This window comes from Hyperoodon ampullatus (genome assembly GCF_949752795.1).
Source record: "Hyperoodon ampullatus genome assembly, chromosome: 3".
Taxonomy (NCBI): domain Eukaryota; kingdom Metazoa; phylum Chordata; class Mammalia; order Artiodactyla; family Ziphiidae; genus Hyperoodon; species Hyperoodon ampullatus.
Window position 1 is genome coordinate 96,109,013 of NC_136916.1, and position 26,313 is coordinate 96,135,325.

General features: G+C 38.0%; 1 protein-coding gene across 1 annotated transcript in view; it reads right to left on the reverse strand.

Annotated features, from left to right (window-relative positions):
- Positions 1 to 929: 929 nt before the first annotated feature.
- KNL1 (kinetochore scaffold 1) overlaps positions 930 to 26,313 on the reverse strand; it is a gene marked incomplete at both ends in the record, with an annotated part of 57,161 nt that continues 31,777 nt past the window's right edge. Inside the window, 16 exons of the mRNA XM_079701250.1 lie at positions 930 to 1,029; positions 1,738 to 1,860; positions 2,580 to 2,698; positions 2,900 to 3,009; positions 3,901 to 3,969; positions 6,719 to 6,819; positions 7,278 to 7,379; positions 8,355 to 8,394; positions 8,559 to 8,636; positions 12,529 to 12,616; positions 13,688 to 13,804; positions 14,394 to 14,484; positions 16,857 to 16,972; positions 24,111 to 24,209; positions 24,612 to 24,679; positions 25,076 to 25,214. Of these exons, the coding sequence (XP_079557376.1) occupies positions 930 to 1,029; positions 1,738 to 1,860; positions 2,580 to 2,698; positions 2,900 to 3,009; positions 3,901 to 3,969; positions 6,719 to 6,819; positions 7,278 to 7,379; positions 8,355 to 8,394; positions 8,559 to 8,636; positions 12,529 to 12,616; positions 13,688 to 13,804; positions 14,394 to 14,484; positions 16,857 to 16,972; positions 24,111 to 24,209; positions 24,612 to 24,679; positions 25,076 to 25,214 (1,560 nt within the window). The remainder of the gene's footprint in view (positions 1,030 to 1,737; positions 1,861 to 2,579; positions 2,699 to 2,899; positions 3,010 to 3,900; positions 3,970 to 6,718; positions 6,820 to 7,277; positions 7,380 to 8,354; positions 8,395 to 8,558; positions 8,637 to 12,528; positions 12,617 to 13,687; positions 13,805 to 14,393; positions 14,485 to 16,856; positions 16,973 to 24,110; positions 24,210 to 24,611; positions 24,680 to 25,075; positions 25,215 to 26,313) is intronic.

The following is a 26,313-nucleotide window of genomic DNA, read 5'->3' on the forward strand; positions in this document are numbered from 1 at the left end:
TAATACTGATCATTCAATGTCAACGACGTGCTTATTTTTGTGTATGAGAAACGTATGGCTTCAGAATCCAATACTTATATTAAGTTCATTACTATTGCCAAAACTTGACAAACCTGTATTTTGGGTGTGATATTGTTTGAAGCTGGTTACTAAATAAAAGGAGACTGAGAATCTTGCTGTAAAGCATCCTTCAGAAAGAAACTGCCCAGGCAGAAGGGTGTCTATACATCTTTTTGTATTTCTATATACATCTCCTTACTACCTCACAAACACAAGAACAATATTAATATATTTACATATATGTATTGGACGAAAGATGAATTAACTTTCCCTACAAAATTATATTTATTAGGAAAATACTAATAGACACTATTTAAAAGAAGGCAACGTCTTCGAGAAAAGATGGCAACCATTCCAATAGCTGAGTGCTATTGCTTTCTCTTAATAACATCTCTGGAATGGAGCAAAAGGAGGATGAGTGGTTGGTAGATAGACATGACTACCCCAGAAATACCTGGTAGGCAGAAGCCAGCAACTAAAAATCACAGCCCTATATATGGAAAATGGCTAATGTTTTTGTCGGTGGTGACACCTCTTCTTATACTTAAAAGTTACTCCTTAGGGCTTGTACTAAAGCGGAGAGCACAACTTTAGTTAGGAGAAATTTTCCCTAAGTGTTCTACTACTTAAACCTTTGGTAGAAAGGTGAGTAAGTTGACAGCAGGCTATTTGAGGCCTTTCATTATTCCTGACTGTAGAAATTTAAAAACCATACAAATTAACTATAACATCATCAGAAGAAATTTTAGGCTTCTATGACCTAAAGATGAAGATTAAACAGCAATGGAGACTCTGATATATTGTTATTTAGTGTACTGTGCTTGATTTGTTACAACTGTAGTCCATGGGTCTACTGGTAGAAATGGCAGTCAGTCCTGAAGCAGATCTTGGTAAATTTGCTTGACTACATTCTTTAGGTAGTTGTCTTCCAGTGGCACTTTAGATAGGATGGCAGCAATTTCATTTTGGCTGGAAAGAACAAAAGGTTACTTAATTTTTCTGGAAACTTGTCTTAATTTCAGTGGAATTCATATTTTTGAGTACTGTTTCTGAGCCTTCTAGGAAGCACAAATAGGTATTTCTGGAAATAACTAGATTGTCCAGTTTAAACTGAGATTCCAAAAATAAGGCCTAAGGACCAATTCTGTATATAATTGTGAGGTATCTTGCCTTAGCTGCTTTCTCTGGCTATAAATATCTGTTGGTGTTTGCTGATGGATTTGAGGTGGGCATATTCTAAACTCTTGTCACTTTACAATCTGTCAGCAGTGTGTCCAAAAAGTCACAAAATATACAGTAGAAATGAAATATTTTTAGGTCTGTTTCCACAGACTAATTGAGAAAAGCACTATGACTGCACCATAAAAGTTGTTCAAATATGATCTGGGCTAAGCTTATGCAGGATTTTTATCCTTCTTGATTCCTGTTTAGGTAGGGGTGTTCAAAAAGTGGAGCAAGTATAAAAAAATAGACCAGCTGTCTCCAGCATCCACTGGAGATAGCAATGAAGGTCGCTGACTTTAAAAGAACAAATTCTTCAAAATGAAGTCAGATAGAGGTGACATTTGGCTTTCACTATGGTCTATCCATTTTCTGACCACTTTGAGAGATCTTTCAAAAGATATAACAAAGGTAAAAAAGTAGTTGGGGGCCCTTTCCTGCTGGCCTTTTACTCACCCAATGTTTCCAAGGTGATTTTGAATAGAGAAAGGTAACGGGACAGATGGGTAATGGGCTGAGAGAGACAAAGTTATCTCAAACTTTGCAAATGCTGCTGAGCTGCAGAATAAAAGCCTCAATCTGTAAAAGACAAGATCCTCAATTAAAAATACAAAACAAAAATAGAGTGAAACACAAATACATTTTCCTCTTATACTGGCATGAGAAACTTTGGTATACATCATTTCTTGTCCTTATCAAACAAACAGAGTAAAACAACCGCAACAAAGTATGATTATGGCTGTATTTTCATTAGTCATGAAACTCAATAAAATAAATTGTCTTAATAAGTTTTCAACTAATTACTTACTGTTGTAGATTGAGTTGTGTCCCCTAAAAATTCATGTGTTGAAGCCCTAATCCCCAGTATATCAGAATATGAACTAATTTGTAAATAGAGTCATTGCAGATTTAATTAATTAAGATGAGGTCCTCCTGGAGTAGGGTGGGGACCCTTAATCCAAAATGACTGGTGTCCTAATCAAGAGGGAACATTTGGACACAGACATACACACAGGAAAAATGTCATGTGAAAATGAAAGGAGCTATTGGGATTATATATTTATAACCAAGGAATGCCAAAAGACTGCCAGCAAATCACCAGAAGTTAGGAGGGAGGCATGGAAAAGATTCTCTTTCACAGCCATCAGAAGGAACTGACCCTGCTGACACCTCAATCTTAGACTTTCAGCCTCCAGAGCTGTGAGACAATAAATTTCTGTTGTTTAAGCTGTGAGACAATAAATTTCTGTTGTTTGTAGTACTTTGTTATGGCAGCCCTAGGGAACTAACACACTTACTCAGTATTATTCACAGCTATGTTCATTAGGTTATAATTTGGTCCCCATCGCTTTAAAAACTCAATCTCCTCTCCAAGAAGTTTGCAATGGCTCACTACCAGTGAGATTTCTTGAAGCATCTGGGAAAAATAGGAAAAAAAAAAAATGAAGAGTATGAAAACATTTCAGTGTTTAGTGGCTCTTTTATAAAGAACCCCCCAAAGTTAAACAATTTAATATATTTATCATTTCAGGATACACTATTACATATATAAAATTTCAGTTCTGCTGTTTGGGACAGTTAACATAATTTTCCTTTAAATACTTCAATGGGAATTTACCTTGGGTACCTGATGCTGTGTTGTACATTGCTTCTTCCAGGACTGCTGTTGCTCAATGTACTGGAAAATAAGGTTATGAACTAAAAGGGAGGAAGGAGGAGCTTTATCCTCTGAGGAAGGGGAAAAAAAAATCAAAAGCAGGGTATTACTTATTATTCATATGTTTTATAATATATATATAAATACAAGCTAGAAATATTAACTAGAAATACCTTCAAACTACTAGGTGTCTAAGTATCTTCTCCATTTTATTTTCAAACACATAAATCAACATATATAGTGAACATAAGACATTCTGATATAAACTCAAGACTTTATCACACATAGAATAGAACTTAGTTAAAAGTATAGGCTTAAATGTAACATAACCCTGAGTTTACATTCTGGCTTTCCTTACTAGCTGAGTGATCCTGAACACAATACTTACTTCTTTTGAGCTGTAGTTCTGTAACTGTAAAATGGGGAGTAGTGTTGATGTAAGTAGTACACATGCCTGATACAGAGTAAGTACTCATAATGGTAATTTGTAAATTATGGAAATAGCTATTATTAACCATTGTTCAAGATCTAGTAATAACTTTTTATTTAAAAAAAATTTTTTTTGTGGTACACGGGCCTCTCATTGCTGTGGCCTCTCCCATCGCGGAGCGCAGGCTCTGGACGCGCAGACCCAGCAGCCACGGCTCACGGGCCCAGCCGCTCCGCGGCACGTGGGATCTTCCCAGACCGGGGCACGAACCCGCGTCCCCCGCATCGGCAGGCAGACTCTCAACCACTGCACCACCAGGGAAGCCCTACTTTTAAAAAAATTTTCTTTTAAAACCCACCCAATATTTGGAACAATACCCAAGCAGTTTTAGGTCTAATACACATTTCTAAGAACAAATTATTATTATTGTTGTTGTTTATATTTAATTTAGTATGTAAAAGAGTTCTCAAGGAGCAATATACACTTGTAAATTTCCAACAAAGTCTTGTTGGTTTAAATGTTTTGAACTTACCATCTAACAGAGATTGAAAATTCAGGTCAACAATCTTCCTACAAGCTTTGTCCAGGAAATGGAGACCAACTAGGAAAAACCAACAGAAGGATAATATTTCTTTTTATTATCTGATTCAAAGCCACATATAACTCAGTACTTTAGAATCCTCCTCTTTCTGGGTAGCAAGGTTTTTTTCATAGGCAGCTGAAGGTTTATTCTTGAATCATATTATTCTCTGTGTATGCAAAGTTTCCCCTGAGAATGCTGAACTATATTAACTGGGCAGGCCTTTAAATGACATTTAAGGTGTGGAACATTTTTGTAATTTATCAGGGCCTCCTCCTTTGATCCCTAACTTCTGTGTGAATATAATATTATTTTCAGGAACCATATAAAGAAAATGACTATGACCTCCCCAGACCTACTATCTTTGTACTAATACAGTGAAAATCATGTATGCTTTCAGCATTATAGTAATGAATTTTAGGTAGCCAGGAGAGCTGATTGCTCTTCCAGACACCAGAGTTATCTCCTGTATCTCAAATTCTGATTCTTTTCACTTTGTTGATTATTTTCTATGTATTAGGCACCGTGGATATGATAGTGAGACAAACAGACGTGATCAATCTATGCTCTAAAGAAGCTTACAACTCAGGGGGACACACAGATAATTGTACTAATAAACATACCAAGAACTACAAACTATAATAAGCTCAATTAAGAAAACTGCAGGAAGCAATGAGAACACATACCAGGAGGGCAAGTAGTGGAGGGAATGAGTAAAGGAGAGTCAGGGAAAACTTTCCTGAGAAAGTGATGATTTAGCTGAGCTCTTAAGGACTATTAGTAGACATTTATTTAGTGACGAGGAGGTGCTATGGTCTGAAATTCATAGGCTGAAATCCTAATGCCCAGTGTGATAGTATTAGGAGATGGGACCTTTGGGAGTTGCTTAGATCATGAGGGTGGAGCCCTCAGGAATGGGATTAGTGCTCTTACAACAGAGACCCTGGAGAGCTAACTAGGCCTTCAGTCATGTGAGGATACAATGAAAAGTCTGCAACCTGGAAGAGGGCCCTTGCCTGACTCTGCTGGCATCCTTATCTTGGACTTCCAGCCTCCAGAACTGGACTTCCAGCCTCCAGTAGTTGTTTATAAGCTACTCAGTTTATGGTATTTTTAAAATGGCAGCCCAGAAGGACTAAGACAGGGGAAAGAGCGTCTAGGCATGAGAAACATCAGTATGAATGTCCTGAGGTAGGATGGAATATGACTGAGCATGAAAGACCATGATCTTTTAAGGAAATGAAAGAAATCCATTGTGGCCGACGTGCAGAGAACGGTGTAAAATGAGGCAGGAAAAGGAGGAAAAATTCAATTCATGCAGGGCCTGACAGGCTATATTAGTATTTTGATCATTAGTCTAAGAGTAGGAGGTGCATGATAAACTTTTAAACAATCACTATTGCTACAGGAAGGAGAAAGAATTGGAGAGGAAAAGGAAAAGATCCAGAAAGACCAGCTATAGTGTTATTGTAGTCATTTAGATTAGAAATGACTATTGATAGAAGAGACACAAAAAAGTAGATGAATATTAAATTAAAATCAATAAGTCTTATTCATGACTTAGATATGCCTGGTGAAGGAGAAAGAGGTATAGGGACTTCCCTGTTGGTGCAGTGGTTAAGAATCCGCCTGCCAATGCAGGGGACAAGGGTTCGAGCCCTGGTCTGGGAAGATCCCGGAGCATGCCGCAGAGCAACTAAGCCCATGCGCCACAACTACTGAGCCTGCGCTCTAGAGCCCGCAAGCCACAGCTACTGAGCCTGCGTGCCACAACTACTAAAGCCCACGCGCCTAGAGCCCGTGCTCCGCAACAAGAGAAGCCACCGCATGCAATAAGAAGCCCGTGCACCACAACGAAGAGTAGCTCCCACTCTCTGCAACTGGAGAAAGCCCGTGTGCAGCAACGAAGACCCAACGCAGCCAAAAATAAATAAATAAAAATAAAGAAAGAGGTATAGAGTGATTCCTGTTTTAATTTTGAACCTGAACAGAAGTTGATGGTATTCACTTAGAAAAAGAACTTTTTTGGGGGGGGCCGCACCATGCGGCTTGCGGGATCTTAGTTCCTCAACCTGGGATTGAACCCGGGGCCATAGTAGTGAAAGCTCCGAGTCCTAACCACTGGACTGCCAGGGAATTCCCAGGAACTTTTAAGGAGAATTGGGCTTGGAGGCTGGGAGATTATAAAGATCCTAAGTTTCAATTTGGCCATGATCACCCAGGGTTGGCCATGCTGAAGCTATCTGTTTCAAGAGAAAAGACCTAAAGATACTGACAGGAGATGTTAACAAAATAGCTAGGACTCTGTCAAATTACCATATAGTGATGTCTACCTACTTTGATAAACCTACCAATACACACAGAATTTCCAATTAGCTTCTTAGGTTAACTTATATACAAAAAAACAACCAGGCAAGAATCATCAGCCATTAGAGTAAATTCTCTATCACAAAAGACAGATGGAAAAAAGGAAGTCAGAGTAAACAGATGTGAATATCATGTTGATCCATTATTTTGGATAGGCCAAATTTCTATCTAATATAATTCGACAAAGGGCAACTTTCACTAGCTGAATTTTTATTTTATTTTTTATTTAATAAAATAAAATTCTATTATCACTAATTAAAGTGATTGCCTCTTTTAATTAAGATTTTCAGCAGTGCTTTTATTATGTCAATAGTTATTACTGTATTAAAATAGAGATATGAATCTTTAGTAAGTTTAGCTGTACATTTATGTGCAGGGGAATTATCTTATTCTTGCTACTCACCTACTGGCTCTCCAAAGGTGATGGTGAGTTCTACTGTGTCATAAAGAAAGGTGAATATAGCTTGATCATCACTCCACTCAATGACATCCCATTCAGACAAGCTGAAGAGAGAATAAACAAGACAAATAAAACACTTTTTGAGATAAAAGAAGAGAGTTAACTTCTTATACCACCTGAATAGTAAGTACCATCAGCAGCTGCTGGAGTTTTCTACTGGCTTGGGAGACAATCATTATTTTAATTCCAATATTGTGAATATACAAACTTACGCTTTTGAAAGAAATAAGAATCGACTCAATCTTGAGTTGTATATCAGAGAAAAACCAAGTCTAGGCAATATAAAATATTAAATATTTTAAAATTATAATTCCATAGCTCTCCCACCTTGTATACTTTCAGCTTAGTGTTGAGTATATAACTCTTTTTTTTGAGAATGCATTGTATTATAGGTTAAAAACAGTGATACACATTACAAACACATGTCAACTGCACTAGTGGATTTAGACAACCATGAAGGTACAGGATAAAACACAAATTAATGCCACCTACTTTTCCTTACCTCAAATGATCCAGTAGCTCTTCAGTTCTATTTGTTTGTTTTAGCACAAAGTCTATTTGAGCAAGGGTCTGCTTTTTCTGTACCTCCAGCTCTAAGAGATTTCTGCAAATCAAACCAGGTATTTAGAGTAAGATAAGGCCACTGCTAGAGAATTCAGACTTCATTAAAAGTTTATGACAAAAAGTCATGTGCTAAATGGCTCCCCAGTGAGGTGTATGACATCTATTTTGCATTTCTTAGTTTTTTTTTTTTTTTTAATAAGCATTAAACTAGAAGTTTGGGTCTAATTAGGAAAGGCCTAAATCAATGGCTCTCAAATTGGGATCCATGAAGATATTCTTAGGGGTTCCCATGTTCTTTAAGATTATTATTAAAATTTACATTTTCATTTTGATGTTAAAAATGTAAGCATAATGTAGACCGTAAGAATGCCCACCTTAAAATGGGGCATTCTTATGACATAATTTCAGTGCCTGCGTTTGGTTTTGTTTAATTTATTAGAGCTAAATAGAACTTATAATTTGTCATTTTGCTAGCATCAATTTTTTAGCCAAATATTGATATTACCACCTGTCAAATTTACATTTTCAATTGGAATTTTTTTGGTTTTGCCATGACTTGTATTTGATTTCTTTTAGTCTTATAGTTAAATAAGATCCAGAGTATAAGAAAAACATGGGCTTCCCTGGTGGCGCAGTGGTTGAGAGTCCACCTGCCAATGCAGGGGACACGGGTTCGTGCCCCGGTCCAGGAGGATCCCACATGCCGCGGAGTGGCTAGGCCCGTGGGCCATGGCTGCTGAGCCTGCGCGTCCGGAGGCTAGATTTTCTTTAATAGAATCCTAATATTTTACAAGCTTGAGAACTACTGCCTTGGATTAATGCTCTGTAAACAATAAATGCTTAGAAAATACTATTGACTAAGATGGCCTCCAAGGTCAAGTTCAAAGTACAGCAGAAGCTCTGACTCAGCCTTAGTCAATACTCATGCCCTCAATCTCGTCAGTTTCTGGAGGTAGGAAGTCACTTAGCCATGTGAAGTTTAGCATGTTTTCTAACACTCAAACAGAAGACTAACCTTTGAAGCTTTTCTTCTTCAGTTTTCAGCTGTTCAAGTTCTTTGAAAAGAAAAACAAATCTATCAGAATGTATACATTAAAATATTGGTACAAAAATCATCTGTTTTATTGAAAAGTCCATCTCACTAATCTTACTAAATAAATAAATAAACTCAGAACAGGGGATTTTTCCCCCCATTTATCTCCTTAATTAATTCAGTTACCTTTCTCTGCAGACTTCATTTCAGAATCCCACTCTTCCACAGGATTGTCTTTCTGTTCATCCTCCAAATTCTTAGTTTCTAAAGTAGACAACATGCATTAGAATAACTCAGTCAAAAATAAACAACCAGAAATGAAAAGAATAGATGGTCCCCAAATGAAGTGTTAAGAATATTTCACATTCATCTTTCCCCACCATTCCTTGCCAAAAAAGCACTGAGCTATAATAATAATTTCATACAAAGACTTGCTTCTGGTGGCAGACAAGTGAACTTTGAGCCATATGGCAATGATCTCCAATAGCAGCTTCTTAGGGGACACTCTGAGATGGAAACTGTTTATATATAATTTGCATATATTAAAGTTATTGTTAGGAAACCCCATGGACTAATCAGGAACAGATACACATATACAGATGCACATACACAAATTTACATTTTTAAATTTAATTTGTTTCTGAAACCTTGGAAACATCCTTAAAAGCCTTCTCTCTCCCCACATCCAAACCCAAGTTTAGATTTTTACCTCAAAAATATTTTCTGAATCCACTTTTATCCTTTGCCACCACCAGGTTCCCTTAATATAAGCTATTGTCCTTTCTTAACCATATCAGTCCAATAACTACTTAACTTCTTATAATTAATTACTCTTGATCTATTCAAATCCCGTATCTACACTGCAGCCAGTGCTTAACACCCTTCAAATGGCTATTCACTGTTCTTAGAAAAACTCAAAACTCCTTAAGAGGCCCTCCTTGGCCTGGCCCCTAAAACTGACATCTCCAGCTTCATCTCAGACTGTGTTCCCTTTTGCTCTTTCTATTCTAGCCACATTGGCCTTATTTCAGACCCTTGTACTTGGTATATTCTTTCCCATAGAAGGGCTTCTACCTGTGCTATTCATATTGAATAGTCGGCTCTCCCCTCCCTTCTCACTTTAACTCCTGCTTATTCTTCAGATCTTGACTTAAATGCCACTTCCTCAGAGGGAAGCCTCTCCTGACCTGACTAGGTCAGATTTCTGTTTCAGGAACTTATAGCACCATGGAACCACTCTTCCATAGCAGTTACCATAAAACTATTTAATTCTTATAACTTTTTCTCAGTATTGTAATAGCAACTTGTCAAATCCAAGCATATTTGAATGTGATATCCCATGATTTGCAATTGAAATAGTATTGTGGTTCTGTATATTATGTTAAAAAATTAAAGCACGGAAACCTTTCTTTGTATATAAATGTTTGAATTAAAAGAAAGTAATGGGGGACTTCCCCAGTGGTCCAGTGGTTAAGAATCTGCCTTCCAATGCAGAGGACATGGGTTTGATCCCTGGTCAGGGAACCAAGATCCCACATGCCACAGGGCAACTAAGCCCGCACGCCACAACTAGAGAGAAGCTCACACGTCACAACGAAAGACCCTGCATGCTGCAACGAAGATCCTGTGTGCCGCAACTAAGACCCGACACAGCCAAATAAATAAATAAATATTTTAAAAAAAGAAAGTAACGGAAGTATTGATAAACGAAAAAAAAAAAAAAAAAAAAGCTCCATGAGGGCATAAAGTTTTGTTTTTAATCACCATAGTATTCTTAGCACCGAGCACTATACAAGGCACATAACAGGTACTCAGTAATTTGCTCAAGGAATAATGAAGAAAGAAATAGGGAGCCATTCAGTGGTACCTAGAAAGAGTGTGGTTGTTGGTATTTTTAAAGATAAGAGAGAGGTGAACATATCCAGTGGAGGAGGCAGAGAGGTTGAATATACAATAGATAAGGGAAAATCAATGCTATAAGATTCCAGAGAAGACAAGAGGGGCTGCAATTCAAAGTTTAGGTGGAAACACTGATCTTAGGGAAAAGGAAGGATGAAAGAATTGATATAGATATATAAAAGTTCGGTTTGTTTGGTAGCAGAAAGTTTAGAAGTTCTGGCCCTAATGGCTTCTATTTTTTTTTCATGAAGTAAAAAAGCAAGATAATGAACAAAGGGGTGGTACAGTTTAAGACTAGGAAATTCATATACTTATCAATTCAATGCAGAAAACATGTACTAGGCACTTATTCTGTGCAAAGCATAGTGCTAAGAACTTTGAAGGATATTAAGAAAAATAAAAGCTGATCTTTGCCCCTATGGAGCTTCCAATTTACTTAGGAAAATAAACTATACAAAAGTAACCATAATTACAAGTAGATATGATAGGTAATATAAGAGGTACTAACAAAGTAGCCATGGTAGCTCAAGGAAGACAGAGAACATGTCCTTTGGTAAAAATAGAGGGAGAATGCATTAGGCAAAGACAAAGTGGCAGGACTGCACAGAAATGACAAAATTTGGTTGGAATTTAGGATGTGTAAGGGAATAATAGTAAAACCATATAAGAAAGGAATATCTGAAAATGATTGTAGAGATTGTTAAATGTCAAGCTCAGGAGTTTGGACTTTATTTTGTAATAAATGGAAAGGCAGAAAAGTTTTCAGAGAAGTAACATAATGAAAACTGTCTTTCATAATCATTAATCTGGCAGCAATGTGCAGGTTGGACAGGAAAGAGATAGAATGAAATTAAGAGTGTAATAGAATGAAATTAAGAGTGTAGAAAGATTAGTTAGAAGACTTGAAATAGCACATGTCAGAATTAATGACAGCCTTAATGTGAATGGGAAAGAACACAGGGGATACTGAAGAAGCAGATATGACAGGACTTGATAAGAGAGACTAAAAGACAATAAAATTTTGAGCCTTTTACAATTTATGAGAATGGTGATGCTATTAAGAGATGAGAAAGAGAACTTGTTTATAGAGATAACAAGTTTTCAGATTTTATCTTGGAAAGGGAAGACAATAAATTCCATTTTTTCACATAATGTTTAAGGTGCTTAAGGACACTTTTGCCAAGAGGTTCAGCAAGAAGCTGGAAACATTAAGTCTGGAACTCAAGAGCAAGAGGCTAAAGATGCCCTCACCCAAAATGATTATAAGCCACTTAAAGGCAAAAATCTGTGTATATCTTTTTTCTGACGCTAAGCACAGTATCTAGCATGTAGCAGGTGCTCAACAAATGCTTGATGAATTTCACTGAATTTGGGAATTATTCATATAACATAATTGTTAAGGCAGATGAAAGCATTAGCGGAAAGAATACAGAAATGAGGGCTTCCCTGGTGGCGCAGTGGTTGAGAGTCCGCCTGCCGATGCAGGGGAAACGGGTTCGTGCCCCGGTCTGGGAAGATCCCACATGCCGCGGAGCGGCTGGGCCCGTGAGCCATGGCCGCTGGGCCTGTGCGTCCGGAGCCTGTGCTCCGCAACGGGAGAGGCCACAACAGTGAGAGGCCCACATACCGCAAAAAAAAAAAAAAAAAAAGAATACAGAAATGAGTAGATGATAAAATCTAAATGCTTACACAAGGGGTTAGAGAAGGGACAACAGAGGAGCTAAAAGGAACAGCTAGGAGAAAAGAATAGGGTCAGGGTAGTGCAGTATCATAGAGTTCAGGGAGAAGAAAGTTTCAGGAAGAAAAGAATCAGGAAGAAAAGAATAATCAGCAGTGTCAAATGATGAAAGACAACTAGATGGCTAAGGACTGAGAGCTACCAAATTTGATGATTATGGGAAATTTTGTGATCTTTGAGAAAGTAGTTTCAAGATAATACTAACAAGTTGGGATCATGAGAGATCCAACTGAAAGGACAGATAATTTTCAAACAGAGGTAAGTTCATTTATTAAAACAACACCACCACCACAATATCACGGTCTAGCTTATGAAGAGCTTCCCAAAGAGACTTATTATCTTGGGCATTTCTTGTTGATTGTGTTATGAATGACAGTAAAGGAGCTTTAATTTGCTCTAATTTAATGGCTCAAGCTGCTAATACAAGGCTTCAGCATAGTGCTACCAGCAGTATGTACTGTAGGGAAGCATTTAGATACAATTAAATTTTCTTTTGGAAAAGTATTCAAGATACTTTACCTATTTCCACCTCAGTGAGACAGTTATCAATCTTCTGAAGTATGTTGTCCATCTCATCTATCCTTGTCTGAAGCTTCTCCCTCTCCTTCTAAACACACAATATCATAGACTGTCAAGTTAAAACTCCAAACAAAACATTATAACATTATAAATGGTTCAAACTGCTGTGTCTAATTCATGAATAGGCAAATCTTAAAACAAAGATCAAAACTTCAAGTCTGGTCTTAAAAAATTTTTTTAAAGCATACATAACAGGTTAATATAAGTTCATATTTTGTACTTTATTTTAGCATTTCCATGTAATATAAGATGTTAATATATATTACTTAAAAGTAGTTCATGAAAAATGTTCTATGGTCAAATAAATTTGGGAAACACTGGTCAAATAGAATTATAGCATTTTTTTCTTTTTAGACTAAAAAAATATATATATATATATTTCTGACCTTAGACTTTAATATGCTAGTTATTATATTTCTCCAAAAGAGGGACACTGCATGTAACATTTCCCAGACTTATTTGTCAATGGAAAGTTTTTTTTTTTTTTTTTTTTTGCGGTACGCGGGCCTCTCACTGCCGTGGCCTCTCCCGTTGCGGAGCACAGGCTCCGGACGCGCAGGCTCAGCGGCCATGGCTCACGGGCCCAGCCGCTCCGCGGCATATGGGATCCTCCCAGACCGGGGCACGAACCCGTATCCCCTGCATCGGCAGGCGGACTCTCAACCACTGCGCCACCAGGGAGGCCCAATGGAAAGTTTTTTTTATGCAAGACCTTTCTTAAAGGATGATCATTTTGGGAAATGCTACTTTAAACACATGCACACACAAACACAGCTGAGTACGGACTATGAGGAAGATAATACTACAGCACAGTCCTTAGCAATGGAAGATCAGAATCCTGTACTGTCTTATTTCAGTATGTATAATGAATAACAAATTTGAGATGACACATAGGCACATATTAGTAAATATATTCTAGAATTACTCAAGATGCCAGGATTTACTACTTTCAATAAATTGAACCCCACCTCTTATGAACAATTTTAAGTTTTTGCCCAGCTCTCATTCACATGTCTCCTAAGGAACATGCTTCATATTCCATAACCACTATAAAGTAATTTTAATAGATCTTTCTAAGCTCTTAACTGTCTCAAATTACCTGAGCCGACTGTACCAGCTTGCTGTACAGGGACACTTTTCCTTGGTGAGTGAAGACTTTAGTCATCTTGGTAAAACGCGATTTTATTTTGTTCAGGTAAATTCCAAAGGCCTTCAGCTGTAAGGGAAAGTCAAAGATTACACTGCACTCAAACAAATGAGTTAGAGAAGGCAAATGGTCTGGGAAGGCTGGTTCAGCTGCTACCTGCTAAGCTTTGCCCATCCTAGACTCTGATTCCTAAGGCTTCTTCTCATTTGCAAATTTAATACCATTTAATAGTTTAAGTCCAGAACCAAAGATTTCAATTTTGATTCCTACTTTTAATTCACTTATATTACAAATTAGAAAATGACCGGCTCTTAGTTAATAAAATTCTTTAATTAGGGCAAATATAAAACGAGTTGCTTATTATTTAATCAATTAAAGTAAATCTCTTCCCCATCTTAATCTAAGTGAAAAGCAAACAAGGAGGGAACTCTAAATAAATATCAAATATATTTCATATATTAAATTGATCACTTAAGGTTTGAAAAGATTATATATTAATAATCATTCATGTATAATAAAATCTTGTTTACATATTATATCTGAGAAGTAAATTTTAAAGAACTCATCACTAATTATCAAGTAACAGTTACTAATTTCACAATAAACATTTTTCAAAATGTCTATACTGATTCCCATTCAGAAAATGAGACAAAAGTACCTCCTCATCAGAGTAGTGTCTCACTTTTTCCCATAGGTTCCTATTTACATCAGTGAACAATTTATCTTGGTTCAGTGCAGAAAGCTTTAATCTAAAATATAGAAAAGTTAATTAGCACGGAGTTCAGAAGTCAGCTAGAATGAATCAGCTCAGATCTACAGGCATACTTAATTTTTCCTAGTTTTTTTCTACATAAAGAGGGAAATTCACTCAGGAACAGCGGCCAGCCTGATTATTTCAACACTTGGAGAACAGTTCAAGAATGTTATGATTCAAAAAAACTTCCCTTCCAAATAAATAGAATTCTCATCTCAATGCATCAACTTGCTCCAAAATGAAAATACGTTGCTTATAGAGAATCCTTAAGGCTTGTGAATGCATTATTGTTGTGAAGTTGTAGCTATTATTTTTTTTTGTAATAAATTTATTTATTTTTGGCTGTGTTGGGTCTTTGTTGCTGTGCACGGGCTTTCTCTAGTTGCGGTGAGCGGGGGCTACTCTTCATTGCGGTGCGCAGGCTTCTTATTGTCGTGGCTTCTCTTGTGGCGGAGCACGGGCTCTAGACACGCAGGCTTCAGTAGTTGTGGCACGTGGGCTTCCATAGTTGTGCCACACAGGCTTAGTTGCTCTGCAACATGTGGAATCTTCCCGGGCCTGGGCTCGAACCCGTGTCCTTTGCATTGGCAGGCAGATTCTTAACCACTGCGCCACCAGGGAAGCCCCGTAGCTATTATTTTAAGTAAAGGTTTCCAATTCAGTTTGGTCTTATCTCACCTTTATAGAATACCATTAATAAAAGTAGCAAAGTTATATATTAGTTTCTTGTTAATAAGTAGAGGAAATACATTTTTATCAGAGTTAGAAGATAATATATACAGGCACATAGGTGCAAAATCAAACAGTAGAGCACATCTAAACAGACTTTTCATTGTATACAAGATCTACCTATTTCATTCAAAACAAAACATTCTAGACAAATCCTGAGACACCCAACTCTTTTAAACAGCATGAAAATAAGAAACTTGTTCAGTGATGAACCCCAGGACTTAATACAGTGTCTGGCACATAGTAGGTGCTCAATACACATATTTCTTGAATGAACAAGCCAAAAATCAGGCAAATCTGCAGTACTATAACTTTTTTTTTTTTTTTTTTTGGCGGTACATGGGCCTCTCACTGCTGTGGCCTCTCCTGTTGCGGAGCACAGGCTCTGGACGCGCAGGCTCAGCGGCCATGGCTCACGGGCCCGGCCGCTCCGTGGCATGTGGGATCTTCCCGGACCGGGGCACGAACCCACGTCCCCTGCATTGGCAGGCGGACTCTCAACCACTGTGCCACCAGGGAAGCCCTGCAGTACTGTAATTTAACAGCATCTTAAACTCCTAGTTTTAAAACTACATAATTCCCTTTAATTATTTTTATTTTTTGAGGTAACTGGTTTATAACATTATATAAATTTTATGTGTAAATTATATTTTGACATCTATGTACACTACAGTGTACTCACCACCAAAAGTTTTAAAACTACACGATTCTTAAAAGATTATTTCATTTCTTTTCTATTTGTTAGATTGGTTCAAATTTAGTTTGACAGTTCTAGATAAGTATGATATAAACATTGTCTTGAGTTACAAGTCTTGATTTACCTGCGAAAATCTAGATATACCTAATTTGTAAATTAGTCTGCAGCATCTACTTATACCAAACCACTGACTATAGTCTGAGTAAAACCTTGTTCTTTTTTTTTTTTTTTTTTTTTTTTTTTTGTGGTACGCGGGCCTCTCACTGTTGTGGCCTCTCCCGTTGCGGAGCACAGGCTCCGGATGCACAGGCTCAGCAGCCATGGCTCACGGGCCCAGCCGCTCCGCGGTATATGGGATCCTCCCAGACCGGGGCACGAACCCGTATCCCCTGCATCGGCAGGCGGACTCTCAACCACTGCGCCACCAGGGAGGCCCAAACCTTGTTCTTTTATAAATGCAAATCAAGGGCAAATGTGATAGAATTATAAACCCAAAGTCAATCTTGATTTTAGGCACTATATATAAATCTCTTAAGGGTATTATCTTCTTTTAAAGATGTTCTTTTGCAATTTATGATATCATAATCTAATAATGGTTGCTTATTAAGGACCTACTCTTTGCTAAGAATGGCATGAACCTTTTTATATACACTATTTCTACTGCTCATTTCTACCTACTAAGTAGGTATTATTATCCTCAATTGATGGATGTGGAAATGAAGGTTAAATGACTTACCTAAGGTTACACAGCTACTGTTGTAGCCAGGATTGAACTTCCATCTGTCTGACTACAAAGCTGAAACTCTTTCCCATATACCATATCACACTGCCAATTAATGCTATCAACTTTTCCAATGCCGGTGTTATTCTAATCAAAACCTTGCCACACAGATTATTTACCCATCCAACAAAACACACACAAAAAATGAAAACTTTCATACTCTTCAATCTTCTGGCGAAGAGCTTCACAATCTTCTTTATAAATCTGTATCTTGGGTCGGTAAACATATTGACTTAACATCAGGTCTTCTGGAGTAGGTGATGTGTTTATAGTAAACTGGAAAAAAAAAAAATCAGTCCCTCAAAACTGGTATTTTGAGAACCAAACCATGTTCAAGAACTGTTTCAAGTCTCAGAGTGCCTATTTTAAAATGTTCTACAAAGAAAAATTTGAAAACTCTGTTAAATTCATATACCTAGTAAGCTACTAGTTGGAATCTGAAATAAAGTCTCTGATCTCAAAGTCAATTTCTAACAGATGTTTAGAGAAACTGTGGATGTTCCACTCATAGGATTGAAAGTGATTTGAAAATGATTATGCATTATTTGTCAATTATACCTCAATAAAATTGAGGAGAAAGGAAAATGGCTATGCATTGTTTTAACAACTATCAATACCTGAAAATTCAAACTTACCAAAAACCTCTCCCTTAAAAGAAAGAAAAAAGATGCCAGTTTCCAAGATTATGCTTTTCTATTTTTATTCTCTAGCCCTGCTCCTTACTTGTATCCCAGGTTGAACTCAAACTTTTCTGATATACATAAAATAAAGCAGTAAAAATTTAGTTATTTTTAAAATGTCTTAAGTGTCTTTTGGACATTTTTTAAATGTCTTACGGCTCTAATCCAATGACTTTCCGATGTCCATAATGCAGTATTGGAAAAACCAAGTCGGCTCATTACATATAAAAACCAAACCAAACAAAATGCCACAACTGTACATTATTTATAGGCAGTGTGGCACGGAATAAGTCATTTTATCACTCTAAGCTTTGGTCTCCTCATCTATAAAATGGGCACAATACTGACCAACCTCTTAAGATTAAAGTAAAAGTCTTTTAAAAAGGTACCAAAGCGGGACTTCCCTGGTGGTCCAGTGGTTAAGAATCCACTTTCCAATGCAGGGGACGTGGGTTCAAGCCCTGGTCCGGGAATATCCCACATGCCATGGAGCAACTAAGCCCATGTGCCACAACTACTGAGCCTGTGCTCTAGAGCCCTCGAGCCACAACTACCGAGCTCACATGCCACAACTACTGAAGCCCGTGCGCCTAGAGCCCGTGCTCCACAACAAGCCACCGCAATGAGAAGCCCGTGCACCGCAACGAAGAGTAGCCCCTGCTTGCCGCAACTAGAGAAAGCCCGCATGCAGCAACAAAGACCCAACACATCCAAAACTAAAAATAAATAAATATTAAAAAAAAAAATGGTACCAAAGCTCAGGGCCTGCTGAAGTAATCTAACAAATGTTAGTTTCCTCTCATTCTCCCCTTTCAGTTGACAAATTAAAAGGAAATAACAAATGAGATTTTAATCTCACTTCTCTATCTGTAACAAGCTTTCTAACAGATGTGCTCAGAAAGTGTAAAAATGTACTAAAAGCAATTATAACTGATGTTGACTCTCTTTCTTAAAAAATATTTTTTTTGCAGTACGCGGGCCTCCCACCATTATGGCCTCTCCCGCTGCGGAACACAGGCTCCAGATGCACAGGCCCAGCGGCCACGGCTCACGGGCCCAGCCGCTCCGCGGCATGTGGGATCCTCCCAGACCAGGGCATGAACCCACGTCCCCTGCATCGGCAGGCGGACTCTCAACCACTGCGCCACCAGGGAAGCCCTTAAAAAATATTTTTAAGGCTAAATTTATAAAGAAAAATCAAAGCTCTACACTTCTCAAAGAAATCAGGCCTCCTTGGGAAAATGGCTGACTGCCTTTCATATAGGAGCCAAATACTTGATAAAGGAATATTTCTTTTTATAGAAGTATTTAGACAATAAATGAAAAAAAAAGAAGAAAATTAGGATATCACTACTTTAAAACTCCTAATGAATTACTAGATCTAGATAATGATCTAGTAATAATGGTTGATCATTAAATAATGGTTGATCATCACATCATCACCAGATACTATCTCTTGATGAAAGTACAACTATAAAGTAAACTTGAAAAAAAAAAAAAACCCTTCATCTGATAAGGCCTCTGCCAATTTACAGAAAATACAAAGGACAGAGGAACACGTTAAAATGAAAGTTTGCGTATACACAATGGGCAAAATCCATACTTAGCAGAGTATGGAAAAATCTGGCTTCCTCATAAAAAGGGGGGCAGTTAGGGGAGAGAGGAGGAAAGAGGGAGAGAGAGAGAGAAGGGGGGGAAGGGAGGGTTATGGAAGGGGACCTTATACTTTAAAAGATAATTGAGAGAGAGATATCAAGTGTTTATAATATTTGGACCTCACCTGGGTTGCAACTTAACAAATTGGAAAATAATGCAGACAATCAGGGAAATATAAATACTGACTTAATAATTAATCATTTTAAGATATGATTATGGTATTTGGATATTTTAAAAATAAGAGTCCCCATCTTTTTAGGGATACATACTGAAATACAGATAAATTGATGATGCCTGGGATTTGCTTCAAAATAACAGGGGTGGGGAGGTAGGAAAATGTAGAGAATAAAGAGTTGATAATTTTTGAAGTTTGGTGATGGATACATGGGGAGTTCATTAAACTATTATCTATTTTTGTATATGTTTGAAAATTCCTATAAGAGTAAAGTTTTTTTTTAAAAAAAGAGTAGGTTTCCCCTTGAAGCTTCATAACCACAAAGTGAAACATGGGACCACATTCTCAGAGATTCACCAGGAATGCCAAGTGCCAACGGATATTAGGCTCACACACTATGGGTACATACTGGATGCAACCGCCCATGCTGTATGCAATACATGGGTAATTTGCTGTACCTTGAGTCCAGGACTATATGCACAGGTCACCCTCCTCACTTGACTTATCTATTTGGATTAAGTGCCCAATTTATGCACAATCAGCTCTTGGGTATTTCAGGCCTGGCAGGGGTACTCGCAGTAGTTCCTCAACTGCACTGAAAGGGTGTAAGTTATAGTGTTTTGGCCTGAGCCACTCCTTGGGCATGCAGGAGGTCTTGGGGCACTACCATAGCACCTTTTTTTTTCTTTCAGTTTTATTGAGATATAATTGACATATAGCACTGAATAAGTTTAAGGTTTACAGCTAGTGATTTGACTTACATATATCATGAAATGATTATCACAAGTTTAATAAACATCCATCGTCTCATACAGATACAGAACTAAAGAAATAGAAAAAAATTTTCCTTGTGATGAGAACTCAGGATTTGCTCTCTTAACAACTTTCATAGATAACATACAGCAGTGTTAATTATATTTATCATGTTGTACCTTACATCCCTAGCACTTATTTATCTTATAATTGGAAGTTTGTACCTTTTGACTGCCTTGATCCTATTTTCCCACCTCTCACTGCCCGCCTCTGGTAACCACAAATCTGATCTCATTTTTAATAAGTTTGTTTGTTTGTTTTTTGCGGTACGCGGGCCTCTCACTGCTGTGGACTCTCCCGTTGCGGAGCACAGGCCCTGGATGCGCAGACTCAGCAGCCATGGCTCACGGGCCCAGCCGCTCCGTGGCATGTGGGATCCTCCCGGACCGGGGCACGAACCCGTGCCCCCTGCATCGGCAGGCGGACTCTCAACCACTGCGCCACCAGGGAAGCCCTGTTTGTTTGTTTTTGAAATATAACTGACCTACAACACTATGTTATTAGTTCTTGTTACACAATATAGTGATTTGATATTTCTACATAGTACCTTTTGCCGGTGCTGCCAGCTGAGCTCCTACAAGTGCACACACACATATGGATGCTGTACATCTGTCTATGAGGGCTGCCACACATCTCCCCACCTGCCTCAAAAATGCTCTCCCCAGTTCTACCCTAAAGGAGACTCATAGTCATCTAAGTCCTGGAACAGATGCCCATAGCTGTGAACCTCATTTTCCACAGCCCATACATACTCCATTTCTTTGGCCTTCCTCTACTTGGGGATTTTTAAATTTCTTCCCTGATATAGGCTGAACTCTCTTACCATCTTTTTTAAAAATTTATTTTATTGAAGTATAGTTGATTTCTCTTACTATCTTAATGGGTTTGTTCCCAGATTTATTTCCCTAACACTGCCCCTCCTGACCTCTGTAAGGCCTGAGAGGAAAGGGGAGCATTCATACCCTCAAAGATTAGCTTCCTATGTATCCTCTCCCTCTTCCACCCTGCCAGCATCCTCTCTGTTCCTACTCTTCCCCTCTGCTTTCTCTGGTCCCCTGGTACTCATTCTGCTTTTCCTAAGACTCTGGCTGCATACCTAGGCACCTTTCTACTCCCCATCTTCAGCTGAGGCAAGGAGATTCTACTAGGAAGGGGCACTATGGCGATAAGAATAATGAGGTTGGCAACCCAAAAGATGCATGAGTATCTTCCCAGTTTCCATCTTTGATTTACTTTTCACGTTAGATATACAATCCTCCTATAATCGATTTCTTTCTAAACAGCTTTATTGAGATTTAATTTGCACACCATATAATTCACCCACTTAAGTATACAATTAAATGATTTTTAAAATATATTCACAGGGTTGTACAACATCAAGCCCCAGCTAATTTTACAGCATTTTCATTCCCCTAAAAGAAACCCTGTACCCATTAGCTGTCATTCCCCATTCTCCTCCACCCCATCCCAGCTTCAAGTAACTCATAATCAGTTCACTTTCTGGCTATTATGAATAATGCTCATGTACAAGTTTTCGTGTAGATGTATGTATTCAATTCTCTTAGGTAAATACCTGGAAGTGGAATTGCTGGATCATATAATAGTTCTATGTTTAACTTTTTGAGGAAATACCCAACCGTTTTCCAAAGTGGCTACACCATTTTACATGCCTATCAGCAATGTATGAAAATTCCAATTTTTCCACATCCTTGCCAATACTTATTATTTTGTCTTTTTGACTACAGCCACCCTAGTGGGTGTGAAGTAGTAACTGATTTTAATTTGTATTTCCTTAATCACAATCTTGTTTATTGGCCATTTGCATAGCTTCTTTGGAGAAGTGTCTATTCTGATCCTTTGGTTTGTTTGTTTGTTTGTTTGTTTTTCTGGCCACACCACAGGGCATGTGGGATCTTAGTTCCCCAGCCAGGGATCAGATATGCCCCCTGCATTGGAAGTGCGAAGTCCTGACCACTGGAATGCCAGGGAAGTCCCAGACGATTTTTTAATTGGGTTGTCTTTTTGAGTTTCAAGAGTTCTTTATATACTCTGGATACAAGTCTCTATAAGATGTATGATTTGCAAATGTTTTCTCCCATTCTGTGGGTTGTCTTTTCCCTTTCTTTTATTATTATTATTTTTTTTTTTGCGGTACGTGGGCCTCTCACTGTTGTGGCCTCTCCTGTTGTGGAGCACAGGCTCCGGACGTGCAGGCTCAGTGGCCATGGCTCATGGACCCAGCTGCTCCGCGGCATGTGGGATCTTCCCAGACCGGGGCACGAACCCGTGTCCCTTGCATCGGCAGGCAGACTCTCAACCACTGCGCCACCAGGGAGGCCCTCTCCTTTTTCTTAATTAGGCTCTTTAAGAGTTTTCTTCTTATTATTTTATTTTATTTATTTATTTATTTGCATTATGCAGGCATCTCACTGTTGTGGCCTCTCCCGTTGCGGAGCACAGGCTCCGGACGCGCAGGCTAAGCGGTCATGGCTCACGGGCCCAGCCGCTCCACAGCATGTGGGATCTTCCCGGACCAGGGCACGAACCCGTGTCCCCTGCATCAGCAGGCGGACTCTCCACCACTGCGCCACCAGGGAAGCCCAAGAGTTTTCTTATTTTATTGTCTTTTCAAAGTACCAGTTTTTAGATCTGTTATCTTTTCTACTTATTTTTGTTTTCTATTTCAATAACTTTACTATTTACCTGCATTAAATCTGTCTTCCTGCCTTTTTATGGATGTTATTTTATTGTTCATTTTCCAATTTCTTAAAGTGAGTGTTAAAAAATCCTTTATTTGGGCTTCCCTGGTGGCGCAGTGTGTGAGAGTCTGCCTGCTGATGCAGGGGACACGGGTTCATGCCCCGTTCCGGGAAGATCCCACATGCCGCGGAGCGGCTGGGCCCGTGAGCCATGGCCGCTGAGCCTGCGTGTCCGGAGCCTGTGCTCCGCAATGGGAGAGGCCACAACAGTGAGAGGCCCACGTACCGCAAAAAAAAAAAAAAAAAAAAAAAAAAAAAAAAAAAAAAAAAATCCTTTATTTTTACAGTCTTTTCTATAACAATGATATCTCAGGCTTTTAATTCCCTGGTAAGTATAATTTCTGCTGTATATCCCATATATTTGGCATTAAATGTTCTCCTTACTTTGCTTTCTAAATAGTTTTGATTTCTTCTTTGATATGAGTTATCTAGAAATGTGTTTCTTAATTTCCAAGAAGCTATTTGTCCTTTTATTAGTTCTAATTTTATTGGATTAAGATCAAATGATGTCCACGAAATCTCCATTTTTTTTTCCATTTTCTTTGTGGCCAAGGGCATACTTAATTTTTGTAAATGTCTGACAGACTTAAGTGAAAAAAATATTATGTAAGTTTGTATGTAAGTGATATGTTTGTCTATTAATCTTTTAAACTCATTTTGTTGACTGTATTATTTAAGTATTCTATGACCTTATATATTTTTGATTTTGATAAGTGTTCATTAAAAACTTCTGCTGGGGACTTCCCTGGTGGTGCAGTGGTTGAGAATCCGCCTGCCAATGCAGGGGACACGGTTTCAATCCCTGGTCTCTGAAGATCCCACATACCGGAGAGCAACTAAGCCTGTGCGCCACAACTACTGAAGCCTGCGCACCTAGAGCCTGTGCTCCACAATAAGAGAAGCCACCACAATGAGAAGCCCACACACTGCAATGAAGAGTAACCCCCACTTGCCGCAACTAGAGAAGGCCTGCGCGTAGCAATGAAGACCCAATGCAGACAAAAAAACCAAAAAAAACCCCCCAAAAAACAAACTTCTGCTGTACTTTGGTTTTTAAAAAACCATATGTTCAGGAAAAAGTATAAAAAACAAAATAGATGGCAAGAAATGAATAAAAAATTTCACATTTTCAGAATTCATGATTATTTTTTAAAAAATCAATTTTTATGCTAACCCCAAATGTACCTTCTACAGGAAAACCTTCTATAGGAAAATTTGCTTCCTTAGATTCTTTTTTTGTTTTTTAATAAATGCTTGCTTTGATGCAGTTTAGTAAACAAGTACAATATATTTTAACTGAGATAACTATTTTACCAAGAAACTGAACTTACTTTGGTTGGGAGATTGCTCTGTCGTGGTTTTTGTATCAGAATGTGGACCTGAAGAAGTATAAAGAACTCCTTTATTGTTATTCTCCCATCTTTGAGTTTCTGAGGAAAAAAAAAAAGTTTGCATGACCATTCAAGGTGAGTCATTTTGACTATAACCACCACCTTTGTTTCTAAATGGCTTAAAGTACTCTGCATATATTTGTGGAAACACTATCCAGATATTTGTAGGCTATACATGAGCAGATTTTATCTAATATTATTTCTTGTTTATTCAGTAACAGTAAAATTGGGAAAAAACCCAATAAAACGTAGGTCTTCCAATTGTGATTCTACTCCACATAATTAATTGCCATGTTGGATCCTTAAGAAAAAAAAAAAAAAAGAAAAAAGAAAACTAGTCTCCTGTATATTTGAAACATTTCATAATTTAAAAAAAATTAAACAAGAGAAAACAAAATAAGGAAATTAGTTGCATTAGAAATGAGAACTACTTTAACATACCTCCTTCAAGCTCTCTTCACAAACGGTATCTCTGAGGAACTGTGATTCTATTTGACTACTGGGGTGTGCTACAAGTAAAGCAAATTCAAGTGATGAATAAGTCAAAATTAAATTGTAAACTTAATTTTAGTTATTGTTCAGGTTTATGTGTGGTTCATGCTCTTGAAGCTATCCGCTAGGATTTTTCTGGGAAGACACTCATTTGTAGGGCAAAGTGTATTACAGTTTTAAGGCTCCATATATGTTTCTCTACTAATTATAAGCCTCTTAAGAAAATCACTTTCGTAATATATACTTCTCAGCTTATTAAAATAACTAAGAATTAAAAATAAACTAAGTATGACTTTACTTATCAACTACCAAAAAGCTTATACAACTTTCAAATATCTCCTGAACTGAAATACATTTATTATTAGTCAAGTAAGCAGATGACTTCTATTATTTAGCCTTCATGAAGGTCTTACTGCTGAAGTCCAGAGAGGTCCCATCAGCCTTGACTGAATCCAGAGAACTGCTGCAACTAGATGGGGTCCTGCTCAGGCTTTTTATCAACACACTGTTAGCATTTTTATCTATAGCTCCTTCAGCACGGTGATCAAAAGTCTGAAATGATCAATAAAGAAACATCATAAGAATAATGTTATGACAGTGTATACTTATAATGACTAAATGTTCAATGTTAAGAGAAATACTTCTAACATAAAATTTATCTATAATCATATTAAATACCTTAGTAAAGAATTAGAATAAGGCTTTTAGAGTTCAAAGTAATTTTACTTAAAAATATATAGAAATAACTTTGTGCATTATACTATATAAGCAAATGTTTCCCAGAGGTATCTAGGTTACAGCCATATCCTATGAGCTACCAAATGTTGACCTATCCAATTTTTCAACTACTAGTCACCACGGTCAGGGCTACCACACTGCAGAAAACCAGAAGAGAATACTGGCTGTACACAATGGCTCTGTCTAGAGTACAGAGAAGGCATTTAGTTCCAGGCTTTAGTACTTCCTTCCCCAGGTGACCAAGACTCCTTTGGCTGAAGTCAAATAAGTCAAATGGTCCTGCTTTTACCATTTTAACTATTTGACTTTACAGCCTTAAATGCCATTTTCATCTACCTACTTGCTTATGTTTTTTTAAAAAATAAATTTATTTATTTTATTTATTGACTTTTGGCTGAGTTGGGTCTTCATTGCTGTGCGCGGGCTTTCTCTAGTTGCGGTGAGTGGGGACTACTCTTCGTTGTGGTGTGCAGGCTTCTCACTGCAGTGGCTTCTCTTGTTGCGGAGCATGGGCTCTAGGCATGCAGCCTTCAGTAGTTGCAGCATGCAGGCTCACTAGTTGTGGCACATGGGCTTAGCTGCTCCGTGGCATGTGGGATCTTCCCAGACAAGGGATTGAACCCGCATCCCCTGCATTGGCAGGAGGATTCTCAACCACTGCACCACCAGGGAAGCCGTGCTTATGTTTTTAAGGGCAATATATTCCTTGTCTAAGTGCTAGGATGTGACCTCTATGAGTACAGATTTTTGTCCGTAAATTCCCACTGAAGCATTCCCAGGACTTAAACAGTACCTAGGACATAGCAGATACCCAATAAATATTTATTAAACAAAATAATACTAATTTTCATAGAATCTATTCAGTTATACATTTTATATTACTGTTACAACTTTCTCAAAGCTTCATAGATGA